We start from the raw sequence: 15,709 nt of genomic DNA, 5'->3' as shown, positions 1-15,709 counted from the left end.
TCATCCAGCGCATTCGGCATTGAAACTTTTTCTGGAACGCGTCCAGCATGCCACTGAACTCCTGTAGGTCAACCTGTCTGGGACTTCCATTAAAATCAAAATGATTAAAAAATACAGGAATGAAGTGGCTCCTGCTGGCTCAGAAATTCGTTGTGACGGGAGCATTGGAAGAAGGCAGCAGGCCATTAATATGCAAATAAGGTAAATGAAGGGGGTCAGAGCGGCGGAGATGAGCTGATGGGTTTATTCAGGAAACCCAAAGCAGGGCAAATCCATGTCTTTCATTTGAGATGAAGACAGTAATGCTACTCTACTGCCCAGTTGGCCGAAGGGTAGCAGGAAAACCTGTAGGAGCCTAGTGAGAGCGGGACTGGCCAGTGCAGAGGACACTTGCAATTGTGGCCATAATTCAAAATACTGAGAGGGGTGATGAGAACTGCTTGATTGTCCAAGACAAGATATCTTTATTGTCACTGTACAATACAGTGAAATATTGTTTGGAGCAAGCCTATAGATGCCTTAGAATCAGGTGTCAAACTCTGGCCCGCGGGCCAAATTTGGCCCGCCGTGTAATTTCATTTGGCCCGTGGGGCAATATCAAATTAACATTAGAGCTGGCCCACCGGTATTATACAGCGGCGGTGTTGCTGTAACACCGCATTCACTGCGAATACTACAAATCCCATAATGCTCTGCGGTTGTTTTGGCGCGCCAGCTTTGTGTCAGTAGATTTCTAGCAAGCAGCGTTCTTTCCAGACGTGCTGCGGCCCAATACTACAACTCTAGGTGTCACTGTTTTACCCCTACCAAAAATGACGAAAAGGAAGGGAGAAAACAGAACTTTTCGGGACAGGTGGGAGACAGAATATATGTTTACGTATCTGAAAGACAGACCTGTTTGTCTCGTTTGTGGAGCCAACGTGTCGGTACCTAAGGAGTACAACCTTAGGCGACACTATGAAACGAAACATCAGGACATGTACAAGGACCTGGACACGACTCAAAGGAGCCAGAAAGTAGAGGAGATGAAGAGAGGGTTGGTTTCACAACAAAATATGTTCAAAAAAGCCACAGCACAAAACGAGGCTGCTGTAAAGGCGAGTTATATCGTGGCAGAAGAAATCGCCAAATCAACCCGATCCTTTAATGAGGGAGAATTTATTAAAAAGATAATGCTGAAAGTTTGTGACCAAGTGTGCCCAGAGAAAAAACAGGCCTTTTCAAACGTAAGCCTGAGCAGGAACACAATAGCGGAGCGCATATGTGATCTTGCCACCAATCTGCATGACCAGCTGATGGAAAAGGGGAAAGATTTTGTTTCTTTTTCCCTCGCTGTGGACGAGAGCACTGACGCGTCTGATACTGCGCAGCTGTCAGTCTTCATCCGCGGTGTCGACTCAAAAATGTGTGTTACGGAGGAGCTTTTGGGATTTAAATCCATGCATGGCACAACCACAGGGACGGACATTTTTGAGGAGGTTTGCAAATGTGTAACTGAAATAAACCTGCCGTGGGATAAACTCGTGGGATTAACCACTGATGGTGCGCCAGCGATGAGTGGTAAAAAGAATGGTCTGGTGGGCAGGATGCGTGAAAAGATGCGGGAAGAGAACTGTGCAGGTGAGCTATCGGTTTATCACTGCATTATACATCAAGAGTCACTGTGTGCTAAAGCCCTAAAGATGGAACATGTTATGACCACAGTAACACAAGTTGTTAACTTTATAAGAGCCAAAGGTCTGAATCACCGCGAGTTTAAGTCTTTTCTGGAAGAGTTTGGTTCGGAACACACAGACGTGCCGTATCACACAGAGGTGAGATGGTTAAGCCGCGGAAAAGTACTGAACAGATTTTTCGAGCTGCGTGAAGAAATATGTCAGTTTCTGCAAAGCAAAGGGAAGGACACAGCAGAACTCCAGGAGCAAAAGTTTATGTGTGAGCTGGCCTTTCTGTCTGACATCGCAAGCCATCTTGATGCGCTGAACCTGCAGCTACAGGGGCGGGGCCGCATCATCACCGAGATGTACTCGTCAGTGAAAGCTTTTAAAGCTAAACTCTGCCTGTGGGAGAATCAGCTGCTGCAAGGAAACCTTGGCCATTTCCCCTGTTGCCAAACCATAAATACGCAGATCTCTACCGCCGTGTGCGCACAGTTTGCTGAAAAACTCAGTGTACTCGGCGCTGAGTTTAACCGACGATTTGGCGACTTTGATGGTCAGAAATGGAGATTTGAACTGCTTAGTAATCCTTTCGCAGTCGATGTGGAAAAAGCACCAACTAACATTCAAATGGAGCTGATTGAACTCCAGTGTGATGACACGCTGAAGTCAAAGTATGATGCTGTTGGCGCCGCACAGTTTCCACAACACATCCCTGACACAATGCCTCAGCTCCGCACCCAAGCTGCTCAATTGCTCTCCATGTTCGGCAGCACTTACCTATGTGAGCAACTTTTCTCCTCAATGAAGATGACGAAAACATCTCACAGGGCACGTCTCACTGATGAACACCTTCGTTCGATAATGAAGGTTGCCTCAGCTCAAAGCCTGAGCCCCGACACTGATGAACTAGCATCCAAGAAAAGATGCCAGGTGTCTGGCTTGAACACACCATGTTAGATCAGTGTGTCGCAAACTGAACAGTAAAAAGGCCTGAATGATTGATTTATGTATTAGCCAGTGGAAAAAGTTAATGTTGATATTTAGCAAATTGAAAAGAGGCATTCATTTTTTATTTAAATGTTATTTAATATGCCATTGATGTTTCTTCGTTTGTTCTTTGACAGTTGATTTTGCACTATTAAGTTATCTAAGGCTTAGATAAAAGTATATTAAAACTATATTAACTCTTTGAGGGCTGAATTATTTTTCCAAAAAAACTCAAGTTTTCTGTAAAGCACACAAAGCAATGGTTTCACACATAAATCAACATAAAACGTCTGTTGCTATGTTCTGTTGTTGGTGCATGTTCGGCATCGCAGCAGGAGGGCGACGGTAGTGGTAGTGACACAATCTGGTTTGTACCTCTTGTCATTATAAGTGCTGGTCCTCCCAGGTGAATGCTGCTGTAGGGGACCGATCAGATGACGCCGGCACCTCACTTTCGTTTTTAATATCCATCTCCAGATCACTTGCATCAAACTCGGAGTCTGACAAGTAAGAGTCCTATTCAACAAAATGGTGTAAAACATTCATGGAGTAGTGGGTGGCACGGTGGCGCAGTGGGTAGCGCTGCTGCCTCGCAGTTGGGAGACCTGGGGACCTGAGTTCGCTTCCCGGGTCCTCCCTGCATGGAGTTTGCATGTTCTCCCCGTGTCTGTGTGGGTTTCCTCCCACAGTCCAAAGACATGCTGGTTAGGTGGATTGGCGATTCTAAATTGTCCCTAGTGTGTGCTTGGTGTGTGTGTGTGTCCTGCGGTGGGTTGGCACCCTGCCCAGGATAGTTTCCTGCTTTGTGCCCTGTGTTGGCTGGGATTGGCTCCAGCAGACCCCCGTGACCCTGTGTTCGGATTCAGCGGGTTGGAAAATGGATGGATGGATTCATGGAGTATTTTGCTTTGCACATTCGCTTTGGACTCTCACCAATGTCGATGCCATTTTAGAGGTTGTTTGCTCTTCGCTACTCCTGCACGCTAGGGAATCGAGGTTAAATCAGCAAAGCTATGTACGGTAACTCTCCTTCTAGCAAAGAGAGTTGAGCTAAAATGTAAAGGTGAGTTTTTTCATAGTTTACAGCTGATTACCGTCCTCTACCCCTGAATTTTGACAAAAGTCGACATCAGCCCTAAAAGAGTTAAGTCCAGTGTTTCAGATTCTTGGGAGTCAACAACAACAACAATATTTATTTCTATAGCACATTTTCATACAAACAATGTAGGTCCAAGTGGTTTACATGATGAAGAACAAGAAAAAAAAAAACAAAATAAATAAGAATTAAAATTAGGGAACACTATTTAACATAGAATAAAAGTAAGGTCCAACGGTCTTATCATGGCCACATCAGTCAGGACCTGTCATGGACAACAAACACAACAGCAGTGGCCAAGAAAAGTCTTCAGAGGGTTCACTTTCTGAGGAGCCTGAAAATAGCACAACTCCCACACCAGCTGCTGGTTAACTTCTACATCGAGTCTGTCATTGTGTGCTACTCCGGGATGCACTTCTGAGAACAGGAAGACCCTTTAGCGTATCATCAAAACGGTTCTGAGAATCACTACTGTCACTGGAAGATATCTTCACTACCCGCTGCAGCAGAAAAGCAAAGAACATTTGTAGAGATCCGACCCACTCCGGCCATAGCGTATTTACTCCTCTGTCCTCTGGTGGGCGGTTCAGAGCCCGGCATGCCTGCACTGCCAGACCGAAGAACAGCTTCTACCCCAAAGCATTCAGCCTGTTAAATGCACAGCGATCACTGCCCCTGCCTATAACAGAACTGAACGTCTGCATCAGCCACACATAGTCAGACACTATGTGGAACTCATGACCATTGCATTGACTGGAATCCTCACTGTGACTTCATTTATTATTGACTAGGGGGCTCTGCCCCCTGCTCGCTTCGCTCGGCAACCCCCGGGCCGGTGCTATGAGCTAGCCACTTTGCGTTTCTGCCACTCGCGTATGGGGAAGCGGATGTACAATTTAAGCAGATTGTTATTTTCATGGGATTTGTTACATATGCATAATAGAACTATTTTACATTACAGTGAGTAATTAACCATATTAAAAAAGAGTACAACGTAATACATTGAAAGTAAATTATGTTTCATGTTGCGTTCTGTTCTTCATTGACAGGAGTGGACCCCGACATGGTCTTCTGCTGATGTAATTCATGTCACTCGTGTTGTGCGTTCTGCAATGATTTTTTTGCTCACCACAGTTGTACAGAGTGGTTATGAGTTACTGTAGCCTTTCTGTTAGCTGAAATCAGTCTGGCCATTCTCCTCTGACCTCTCTCTTCAACAAGGCATTTCCATCTGTAGAACCACCGTTCACTGGATGTTTTTTTGATTTTCAACTCTTGATACTCCCAGCAGTTGCAGCCCACCTGGCACCAATAATCATGCCATGGTTGGAATCACCAGGACCATATTTTTTCCCAGTTCTGGTGTTTGATGTGACCACCAAATGAAGAATCCAGACCTGCATCTGCAGACTTAATTATAATTCTTTACATATATATAGAGCAATTTTCGCATTTGCTCAAAGTGCTACCATGCACAGAGGACCCAACAGATGAACCCATGATCTCCTTACTGCGACACTGTGCCACCTGCATGGTTGCATACATTGTGCTGCAGCAACATGATTGGCTGACGGGGAAGATCTACTATGAAACTAATGAAGCCTAAACTTCAGGGATCCTATTCCCCGAAAAGCCCCAGAAGTGACTTTAATTTTCATCCCTCAAAACTTCAAAAACTTTGCTTGAATTCCAGTGCCACACAGGTCCATCTTAATGTATGGGCACAATGGGCACTGCCGAGGGCCCCAGGGGTCCACGATGTTTATGAACTAACCGGTGTGCTGAGATTTAAATAGCAAGTGAACAGACCTTCAGTGACTGATTGCATGTGGCAAAACTACTGATAGAGATAAATGGTAGGCTGACGTTTTTATAAACTAGTGTATTATGTGAGCTCTTTGCATGATTTAAAATAAAATGTACAGCTTCTCCTTTAAGAGCAGCATGGGTTCCTCCAAAAGGCAAGAACCAGAAATGGAAAGAAAGAGAAGCCAGATGTGGTCTGTCTGATGGAAAAAGGCCCAAGTAGTCACCAGAGTTCCTGGACCTACTTGGTATGTCAGTGTCGTGATGTTTGGTGCTTAGAGTTCTCAGCAGCGCTTCTGATTCACTAAATAAAACTCCAGGTGTCCCTGTCACTGAGCTGCACTAATTGCTTAAAGGTTTTGTTTTGGTTTTTTTTGTTGTTGTTACTAATTGGAAAAGCTTCTGTTCGGGAAACTGTAATGACTCTCATTATCTGCAGATTTCGCTTCCAGCTTGGCTGTTAAAATTAAAGCTAGGTCTGAACCGCCGACCCAGACCCTCTAATTGTGCCCGTCTGGGAGTCGGACACCTTCAGGAGCGCCGCGATCTTCACTTCCGATTGCCTGCTGCTGAACTGGAAGAGAGTCACAGGTGAGCAGGAGGCTGCGAGTAAAGGCGACCACCCAAGGTGCTTCAGGGGTCCGCTATCAGTGTGATGGGCTGCCCAGCCACTGAGGCTGTGGGTTATCACTTGTATCCTTGCCCAGCTCTGGGAAACGAGCCGCCGGCAGGTCTAGTTACTGAATCACGGAGAGCTCAGGATTCCTTATTTTTATTATTAGAGGTAGTAAATGGGGAGATTCCTAGGTGTCTGCAGCCTTCTACCGCTGAAGAAAGTTAACTTTATTTCGATTTATTGGCACTTGAAGGAGGAAGAGTCTGAATTAATGTCCCTTTGTAGGTTCACTATGTTCACGTGTACTTTCTTACTTTTCATCTTGTAAGGCAGACGTTGACCGCGTGTTGGTGATGTCAATGGTAGATCGCTGGTCTCCTGTTAGGAGGGGGACGGAGACTCAGCAAGACGCTCCTCTGCTCCGTCACTTGCAAACAGCAACCTCTCATCATCCGAGCCAAGCAGGCGCTGGGCGCTCGTTTACACCGACGGACAGGCAGCCATTGAGACAGACAGACAGGCAGAGGCTCCTGCCTTCGCGCAGCAGGTTTGGAAGCGAAGCCTGGGAAGAGTTCTGTTCATCAGCCACCAAGAGATACCCATCAACAAAGACACAAGTAAGTGATCTGTTAGGAGGGGCAAAAGTTAAAAAGATCGAAAAATTACGAGCAGACAAGACTTGTGAAACAGGACGAGTGAGGAAAAGATACAAGTCAAACAATTAAGATAGAAATGGAAGGGACATTAATCAAGAAAAGGAAGAAAGAAGGACTGTAAAGTTACCACAGGGAGCGAAGCCAGCATTTTATACATTATATTCAGTCTCATATTGATATTATTTTAACGAAATAAATTCGAATACGCAGTATTGAGCAATTAATGGGAAATTATAGAAAGAAAACATATATGAGAAAGCATATATATACTGGGCAGCGTATAAGAATCAGTATATAAGGCAGCAATTGATGGAGGCATCAGAAGAGCTTTAATGAAGGCTGTGAAGTGTTGCCTGGAGTTTCGGGTAAACTGCATATCTATCTATCTATCTATCTATCTATCTATCTATCTATCTATCTATCTATCTATCTATCTATCTATCTATCTATCTATCTATCTATCTATCTCTCTCTCATATAGTGCCTTTCAGTATCTATCTATCTATCTATCTATCTATCTATCTATCTATCTATCTATCTATCTATCTATCTATCTATCTATCTATCTCATATAGTGCCTTTCAGTATCTATCTATCTATCTATCTCATATAGTGCCTTTCAGTATCTATCTATCTATCTATCTATCTATCTATCTATCTATCTATCTATCTCACATAATGATATTCATACCTATCTATCTTTTAAAAACTGTAAAAATGGTATTTATTGTTTGTATTAATTTTATTTATTTAATATTTTAAATAATGCAAAAACATTTATGCTTGTTTAATATTGGTTATGTTTTATAAAGTTTGTGATAAAACCTAAAATGAGATCAAGGCAACATATTTAAATTTCTGCATATCACAAAGTAATTATGTAACCAACATTTAGTTCCAGTTATCTTTACATTTATTCCCTAATGTATTTTATTCCAGCCATTCTGCAAGAGTCTACACATGCAGACATGAGCTGACTATACTATAAACAGGGCATTCCAGTAAAATTTATCCTTTAAAATGTATAATTATTTGCATGATTTTAAAATTAAGAATTACATGTGTACATGTAGTTTAAAAATGTACGTCTATTTACACATTATGAATGCTATATTAGTCATTTTATTATTAAATATTTAATTTCTCATGATAAATTTCAGTTCAAAATTACTTTAATTCAAGGATTATTTAATCAGTCATTCCATATTAATATTAAATAGTGACTTTCAAACATCTTTGTAATATTTCATCTGACATTGAAGTAATCAAGTATTGGTAATTATTATAGGATTACATAATTAAATTAGCATTAGTAACTCCAGTCGTCCATTTTCTAAACCTGCTTACCCAGGGCGGCATCACAGGAGGCTGTTCCAGCAAGCATCAGGCAGAAGGCAGGGCCCAAGCAGGGTGAACCCCCCCCACACACACACACACAGACACATCACACACACACACACATCACACACACATCGCCAATCCACCAAACCTGCTCATACACGGACTGTGTGAGGATCACCCGGATGACATGCAAACTCTGCACAGGATGCACACGAGACTTGAATCCCAGTCTCCTTGTTGCAAGGCTGCACATTAGTAAGGCGAGGCTTATAATTACAACTGAGTTAAAAGTCATTAATATCAATAAAACATTAAGTTAAACATTAATTATGCTGGTAAGTTTAGTATGGGTACCATTAATATATTAACATTAAAAACAACTAAGAATGTTTTGTATTGCTACTATTCAATTCAAGTATTTACTGTAAGTATTAACTCGAGTATTGCAAAAATTTAATAATTGACATTTGAAGCAGTGATGGACTCTTCTCCAGTCCTGAATTTTGCCCAGTGTTACCGGCTCTGGACTGCCATAACCACTTATTGAAAAAAATGGATGGATGGATGGAAAGAACCGTCAATAATATTAATAACTTAAATATGACTAAAACAGATATGTTTTTACTAAAAGGTATTAATTTAGGGCGGCACGGTGGCACAGTGGGTAGCGCTGCTGCCTCGCATTTGGGAGACCTGGGGACCCGGGTTCGCTTCCTGGGTCCTCCCTGCGTGGAGTTTGCATGTTCTCCCCGTGTCTGCGTGGGTTTCCTCCGGGCGCTCCGGTTTCCTCCCACAGTCCAAAGACATGCTGGTTAGGTGGATTGGCGATTCTAAATTGGCCCTAGTGTATGCATGGTGTGTGGGTGTGTTTGTGTGTGTCCTGCAGTGGGTTGGCACCCTGCCCGGGATTGGTTCCTGCCTTGTGCCCTGTGTTGGCTGGGATTGGCTCCAGCAGACCCCCGTGACCCTGTGTTCGGATTCAGCGGGTTGGAAAATGGATGGATGGATGGGTATTAATTTAATAATTATCATGAATTCTAATTGAAGAAGTATTGCATTCTCAAAATTGTTTGTTTATTAATAAATATCCATTTCACAAATATTCTTAATATTCGCATATGTTGCAGTATATGACCAACAGTAAGTCTCAGGCTGTTTAATTATAATGTGACTTTCATACACCTTCACAGTCCAGAGTCCGACATCTTCTAGCTGACTTAAACCTTTACCCCACCACCACCTCTATGAATACACCCTCGATGATCCATTTTCCATTTTGTCCCAGCAGGCAGTCTCTTGAATTCTACACGTAACACTAGCACATCGTGAAATTTCAAAGTCAGTGGAGGCTGTAAAATCTCTTTGAGATGTCATCTGAAGCCGATGAAAAGACGACTTACAGCCAAGGCTCCCCGTGCGCAGCTCTGCAGCCATGCACTCTGCCCCACTTTGGCTGTCTCAGAGGCCCATTTGGTTGTCTAAGAGGCTTTTCATGGAAAGAAGCAGGAGTACATTTTGCTATCACGCCTCTCTGTAGATTAAAGATGCTACCGCTGCCCATTCTGGATCTTTCTGTATCTGTCAGATGTGTTCTCTTCAAATATATACTGATCTGATGTGCCTGTCTTCCAGTATTTGGTAATGATGCTGGCATTTTTTTATGTGTTCAAGGCTAGCCAACCTCAGTGCTAAAAGCCAGAACCACGTACTCACACATGAGACGTCTCAGTGGCTCAGAGTATATAGGGAGTGAGACATTGACAAGCATGTCACCAGCCGGGGAGTGACACCATAATATAAGTAAAAGAGGCATGCACATCATGATTGATAAATCCAGATAATGTTGGCATATCCAGCAAATGTTGTAACCAGCTATGAATCCCCGGTAAACATTTTTACTGATTTAATCAATAATTCTCCACCTCAGACCTCTAACAACATTCAAAGCACTCTCGCTGTACCTGAAGGACCAGCGCTGCACCCAGCAAATGCGATCATTAATGTGTGGCATCTAGCATTACAGCACACAAGCCCACAACACACTGATCTACCTACCTACCAAACAAACAAATAAATCAGTGTGACCACAATGAATCCATTGAAACAATCCTTTTATATCAAACTAGCCATCCCCCATGGCACCGCCTGCATAGTAGTGAAACAGTCATTTAATAAACAAACAGGTATTATTAGCTAAGCGGAGGCAAGATATGCTCCAAAACGTGGCCACAGGTAGAGTGATTTGAATGGAGGCTGGAGTGTGAGTGTGGAGGGCCCCGCCTGGCTCCCTACTCCTGACATCACACTTCTCACTCACTTCAGCCTGTTGCATGTCTTTTGGATTAGCATAAATAAGTCGCTCTTACAAACGAACTATGATGCTTAGCGCGATGAGAGAAGTCACAAAATCAAGCAGAATGTTCAAGCAAACTATAGAAAAAAATCCGATCTAAATACGTTAAGTAGTTCTCTCGTACACTAGCATAGCTGGAGGCAAGGTACACACCCTGAGGCTGGCGCGTGAGTGAGGAGGGCCCTGTCCGGCTCCCCTCTCCTGATGTCACATTTCTGTCTCCCCTCGGCCTGCAACCTCTCTCTCAGATTAGCACAAATAAGTCGCTCCTGCAAGCAAACTATGATACTTAGCACAGTGAGAGAAGTTGTAAAATCAATTGGAATGTTCAAGCAAATTATAGAAAAAACCAGATCTAAATACGTTAAGTAATTCTCTCGTTCGCTAGTTAAGCAGATGTAAGATACACTCCGCGGATGTTGCCTGAGTGAGGAGGGCCCTGGCCCTCTCCCCTCGGCCCGCTGCGTCTCTCTCAGATTTGCGCTAATAAATCGGTACTGCAAGTGAACTATGATACTTAGCGCGATGAGAGAAGTTGCAAAATCAAGCAGAATGTTCAAGCAAACTATAGAAAAAAATCCAATCTAAATACGTTAAGTAATTCTCTCGTTCGCTAACTAAGCGGAGTTAAAGTACACTACCAGTGGCTGGAGCATGTGTGAAGAGGACAAACATCGGCCCATCTGCATCTCTCTTGGATTCGTGCAAATAAATTGGTACTGCAAGTAAATTATGATACTTAGCGCGATGAGAGAAGTTGCAAAATCAACCGGAATGTTCAAGCAAATCATAGAAAAAAATCCGATCTAAATACGTCAAGTAATTCCCTCGTTCGCTAACTAAGCGGAGTTAAAGTACACTCCCAGTGGCTGGAGCATGTGTGAGGAGGACAAACATCGGCCCATCTGCGTCTCTCTTGGATTTGTGCAAATAAATTGGTACTGCAAGTAAATTATGATACTTAGCGCAATGAGAGAAGTCACATATACATATATATAAGTATAATTTGCTTGAACCGTAATGTTCAAGCAAATTATAAAAAAAAAACACATATAAATCCGTTAAGTGGTTCTCTCGTTCGCTAGTTAAGCAGATGTAAGATACACTCTGAGGATGGTGCCTGAGTGAGGAGGGCCCTGGCCCTCTCCCCTCGGCCCGCTGCGTCTCTCTCAGATTTGCGCAAATAAATCGGTACTGCAAGTGTACTATGATACTTAGCGCGATGAGAGAAGTTGCAAAATCAAGCAGAATGTTCAAGCAAACTATAGAAAAAAAATCAGATCTAAATACGTTAAGTAGTTCTCTCGTACACTAGCATAGCTGGAGGCAAGGTACACACCCTGAGGCTGGCGCGTGAGTGAGGAGGGCCCTGTCCAGCTCCCCTCTCCTGATGTCACATTTCTGCCTCCCCTCGGCCTGCAGCCTCTCTCTCAGATTAGCACGAATAAATTGCTCCTGCAAGCAAATTATGATACTTAGCACAATGAGTGAAGTTGCAAAATCAAGCGAAATGTTCAAGCAAATTATAGAAAAAAACCCGATCTAAATATGTTAAGTAATTCTCTTGTTCGCTATCTAAGCGGAGGTAAAGTACACTACGAGGATGGCTCGTGAGTGAGGAGGGCCCCGGCCATCTCCCCTTTGCCCACTGCGTCTCTCTCTCAGATTTGCGCAAATAAATCGATACCGCAAGTGAACTATGATACTTAGTGCGATGAGAGAAGTCGCAAAATCAACCTTAACGTTCAAGCAAATTATAGAAAAAAACCCGATCTAAATACGTTAAGTAATTCTCTCGTTCGCTAGGTAAGCGGAGGTAAAGTACACTACGAGGATGGCGCGTGAGTGAGGAGGGCCCCGGCCTTCTCCCCTCGGCCCGCTGCGTGTCTCTGTGATTTGCGCAAATAAATCGGTACTGCAAGTGAACTATGATACTTAGTGCGATGAGAGAAGTCGCCAAATCAACCTTAATGTTCAAGCAAATTATAGAGAAAAAACCCGATCTAAATCCTGTTAAGTAGTTCTCTGCTGAAAAGCGGACAGACAGATAGACAGACAGACATTGGATTTTTATATATATATAGAGAGAGATTATTCCACAATTCCTCCAGTGCATCAACAAGCCTGCAACACCTAATTTCCCTCCACCTATCTAAACTTAACCGTTGACAAATCTGCTCTGCAGCTAGGAGGAGAACAAAGCCATGTTATTATAAAACCTGCCAGATTCACTCTACCACTGCACACTACGCACAGTGCCCACCAAACAACAAATAGATTGGTAACAAATCGACAAGTGAACACTACTTTATTATTCCCAATAATTCCAACAACAACTACCCAACTGCACCTAAAAAGTCTGCCACATATAGGAGTATCACCATTTAGCCCTAAAAACCATATGCAATTGTGCCTATAAAGCGTATTCACCCCTTTAGAAATTTGCACATTGTTTTGTTATACAACATTGAATCACAGCGGATTTACTTTGGCTTTTTTGACACTGATCAACAATTAAAGATTTTAACGTCAAAGTTAAGACACATCTCTGCAAAGTGGTCTAATTTAATTACAGATATAAAACACAAAATAATTGATCACATAGTCTTTCCTTTAATATGACATACCTAAATCAACAGTTCCTTCCTCCATTATTTGATTTAGCTAAGTAGTGATTTTTTTAGTGCTTTGGCTGCCTTGGTGTCCTTTTGTCATTTGGCCTCCATCTCAGTCACAGTGTGTAACAGATTTACTCCTCACTTTGCAAACTGAAACACGTCCTCCACCATCTTGTGACGCTAAAAGTAGACTCCAGTGCCACTGTGCACAAAGGGTTGCCTTCTGAGCCAAGTCAGCCACAGTTTATTTAGCGTAGCACTGCAACTGGAACAGAATGTTGCACCCTTCTAGATGGTTCTTATTCATTTTCTGTGTCCCACCTTGCAGCTCTACTCTCTCCTGATGCAAGCAATGCTATTTCTGCGGACCTGCACACTTCTGGCCCTGCTAATGCTGTCAGGGGTCTTGTGTCTGGAGGAGCTCTCTCAGGATGAATTCCGTGTTCCTGATGACGAGGGTCTGCTAGCAATTAAAATCCTAAACCGGAGGCCTCAGATGACCAGAAGACTTCCTCCAGAGCAACTTAGCTTTTCACCTGGTGCAGGGTTTGGCACCCAATACAGTAAAACCTTGCTGTCAAGAAAACGGACGCTCCAGCCTTCAGCTATCAAAAGGACCCCTCATGGCTCCCGCTTCTCTCTTTCCTTGGATGTTCCCACCAAAATTCTAAGCATCCTTATTGACTTGGCCAAAGCTAGGGACATGAGGGCAAAGGCAGCTGCCAATGCAGAACTCATGGCCCGGATTGGACGTAGAAAATGAGGACCATCTGAACAGGCCTCCCACCAAGACCTTCAGCCCTTCCGCTTCACTACTGCAGAACTGTAAATACCAACTTAAAATGCACAGTCCCATCAACGACAGCATTAACCATTGCGAACATCAGTTAGCTACTGACTTGTGACCTGGCTGCTCAGAGCCCTTCAGCAAATGTAATGTTGACATTTTTTTTTCTCTGCCAAGCTCGGTATTTTTTATTTAGGAGCTTCTAAGTTCTAACTCACATACACATGATGTGCAAAACCAAAATGGGTCCATTCCAAATCTAAAACATTTCCAGGGGTGTGGATAGAAAATGACACTTGTGTCCAGATCCCCTCCATCCTTTGCACACATTAGGTAGGATATGACACACCTACTGGCTAATTGTACTGCTAGCCAGCTGGAGGATGACTGCTACTCCCCAATCACAATGCATAATGGACCAGAAAAAATGTCATAACATTTTTGCCATTCCCATAATATTTAGCATATGCTCCTCAAGCTCAGCATGAGGGAAGCAGCAACAAAAAGACCTTACAATGAAATGGTAATTGCTGCCCATCCAAAAAAGATGATTGTGTGAATAACCTTTCAGTCTCAGTAACGCATTGCATACCGTCTTTCATGTGAACCTGTACCTTTTGAGGTATGGGTTATGGGCTTATAGGGGACATCCCACACCCCAAACTCAGACGACACCTCCACCATAAGTCTCTTTATAAAGCCTTCACTTGCCTTCATTTCCCTCTTTACCTCCTCATACCTGGTGAGCTCTTCCCACTCCTAACTTTCCAACTCCACAGAAGCCTCCTTTTAAAGACCACCCCAGGAGCACATCCATGACACAGATCAGAAGCTTTTCTAGTTCAAATTCATGGAACTTCTCTGAGAAATATGACCAAAGAGGTCCCCAACAAGAATGCCCACACCTACTAAACTTCCCATGGAAATGCTGTGGGGATCCAAATAGGAGCAGCTAGAGAAAGGTACAGCTAATCTGCATCCCAGCAGGAATCATTCTTCACCTATCTTTTCATTATTTTGACATCCTGTCTGGACAAGTATAATCAACCAGTATTGAAGGGTTACCACTCATTACATGTTCTCTATCGCAGTGGACATGAGAGCCAATGGACCACAGGGCCCATACCGTCTTTGTTTCCAGATCATCTGCTTGTCTGGTCTGCTCAGTGTGCCGGAAGAAAATGGAAAAGAAGCATATTAGTTCATCCTCGTTAGATGAAAAAGTGAAATTTAAAAAATAGACTTAGACCCCGCATGTAATGAAAACAGCAGAGGAATTGCCAGGCAACTGTTCCTCATCAAAGAGAGTAGCAGCATGGTGCCTTCTAGTTACTCCACAGCCAGCTCAGGTACAAAGGAAGATGGGAAAGAAAACAAAACCACAACCAGACAAGCCTCCTCAGCTTTGCTCTGTGTGAAAATTGGGAGAGAATCAATTCTTATGTACTTACCACCTCATTCATATGGTGTAGAGGGAAATAGAGCAGGAAATGAGCCCCAGGTGTTCCTCCATCAGCACCTTTAACCAGGAAAACTTAAAAAGGGTTTGCATTCCAGACCCTCCGCAGCCGCATCACATTTGGGCACATTGTCATCAGTTGCCAGTTACAGTCCACCTGGATAGGACCACTCAATGTGGGGACAGCAGAGCCCGTAAATGACTGGTTCAGCTCGGCCAACAGAGAATCAGGAGGGGAAATGTCGCCACATGACAAGTTGAGGGTAAATTTGAGATCAGGACTCATCTAGTTTTACACAGAATAAGTCAACAAGTGCAAACTGAAATTT

At 43.3% G+C, this 15,709-nt stretch overlaps 2 protein-coding genes across 2 annotated transcripts; both read left to right on the top strand.

Moving 5' to 3' along the window:
- Positions 1 to 812: 812 nt before the first annotated feature.
- LOC114669117 (general transcription factor II-I repeat domain-containing protein 2-like) lies at positions 813 to 2,618 on the top strand. Its single transcript, XM_028825244.2, has one exon. It carries the CDS (start codon positions 813 to 815, stop codon positions 2,616 to 2,618), a length of 1,806 nt encoding a protein of 601 aa, XP_028681077.2.
- Positions 2,619 to 6,192: 3,574 nt separating this feature from the next.
- ucn3l (urocortin 3, like) lies at positions 6,193 to 14,279 on the top strand. The gene is made up of 2 exons (XM_028824413.2): positions 6,193 to 6,783; positions 13,463 to 14,279. Exons 1-2 carry the CDS (start codon positions 6,520 to 6,522, stop codon positions 13,895 to 13,897), a joined length of 699 nt encoding a protein of 232 aa, XP_028680246.2. The 5' UTR covers positions 6,193 to 6,519; the 3' UTR covers positions 13,898 to 14,279.
- Positions 14,280 to 15,709: the final 1,430 nt, after the last annotated feature.

Source organism: Erpetoichthys calabaricus, chromosome 18, assembly GCF_900747795.2.
Source record: "Erpetoichthys calabaricus chromosome 18, fErpCal1.3, whole genome shotgun sequence".
In the NCBI taxonomy this organism is placed as follows: Eukaryota; Metazoa; Chordata; class Cladistia; order Polypteriformes; family Polypteridae; genus Erpetoichthys; species Erpetoichthys calabaricus.
Note: the sequence above shows the minus strand (reverse complement) of the source record. Positions and strands in the feature narration are given on the sequence as shown.

Bases quoted from the DNA above. Each gene is read 5' to 3' on its own strand.
- ucn3l (XM_028824413.2), top strand. From the start codon at position 6,520: ATGTCAATGGTAGATCGCTGGTCTCCTGTTAGGAGGGGGACGGAGACT. The intron at 6,784-13,462 runs GTAAGTGATCTG...CCCACCTTGCAG, and splicing joins ACCCATCAACAAAGACACAA to CTCTACTCTCTCCTGATGCA.
- LOC114669117 (XM_028825244.2), top strand. From the start codon at position 813: ATGACGAAAAGGAAGGGAGAAAACAGAACTTTTCGGGACAGGTGGGAG.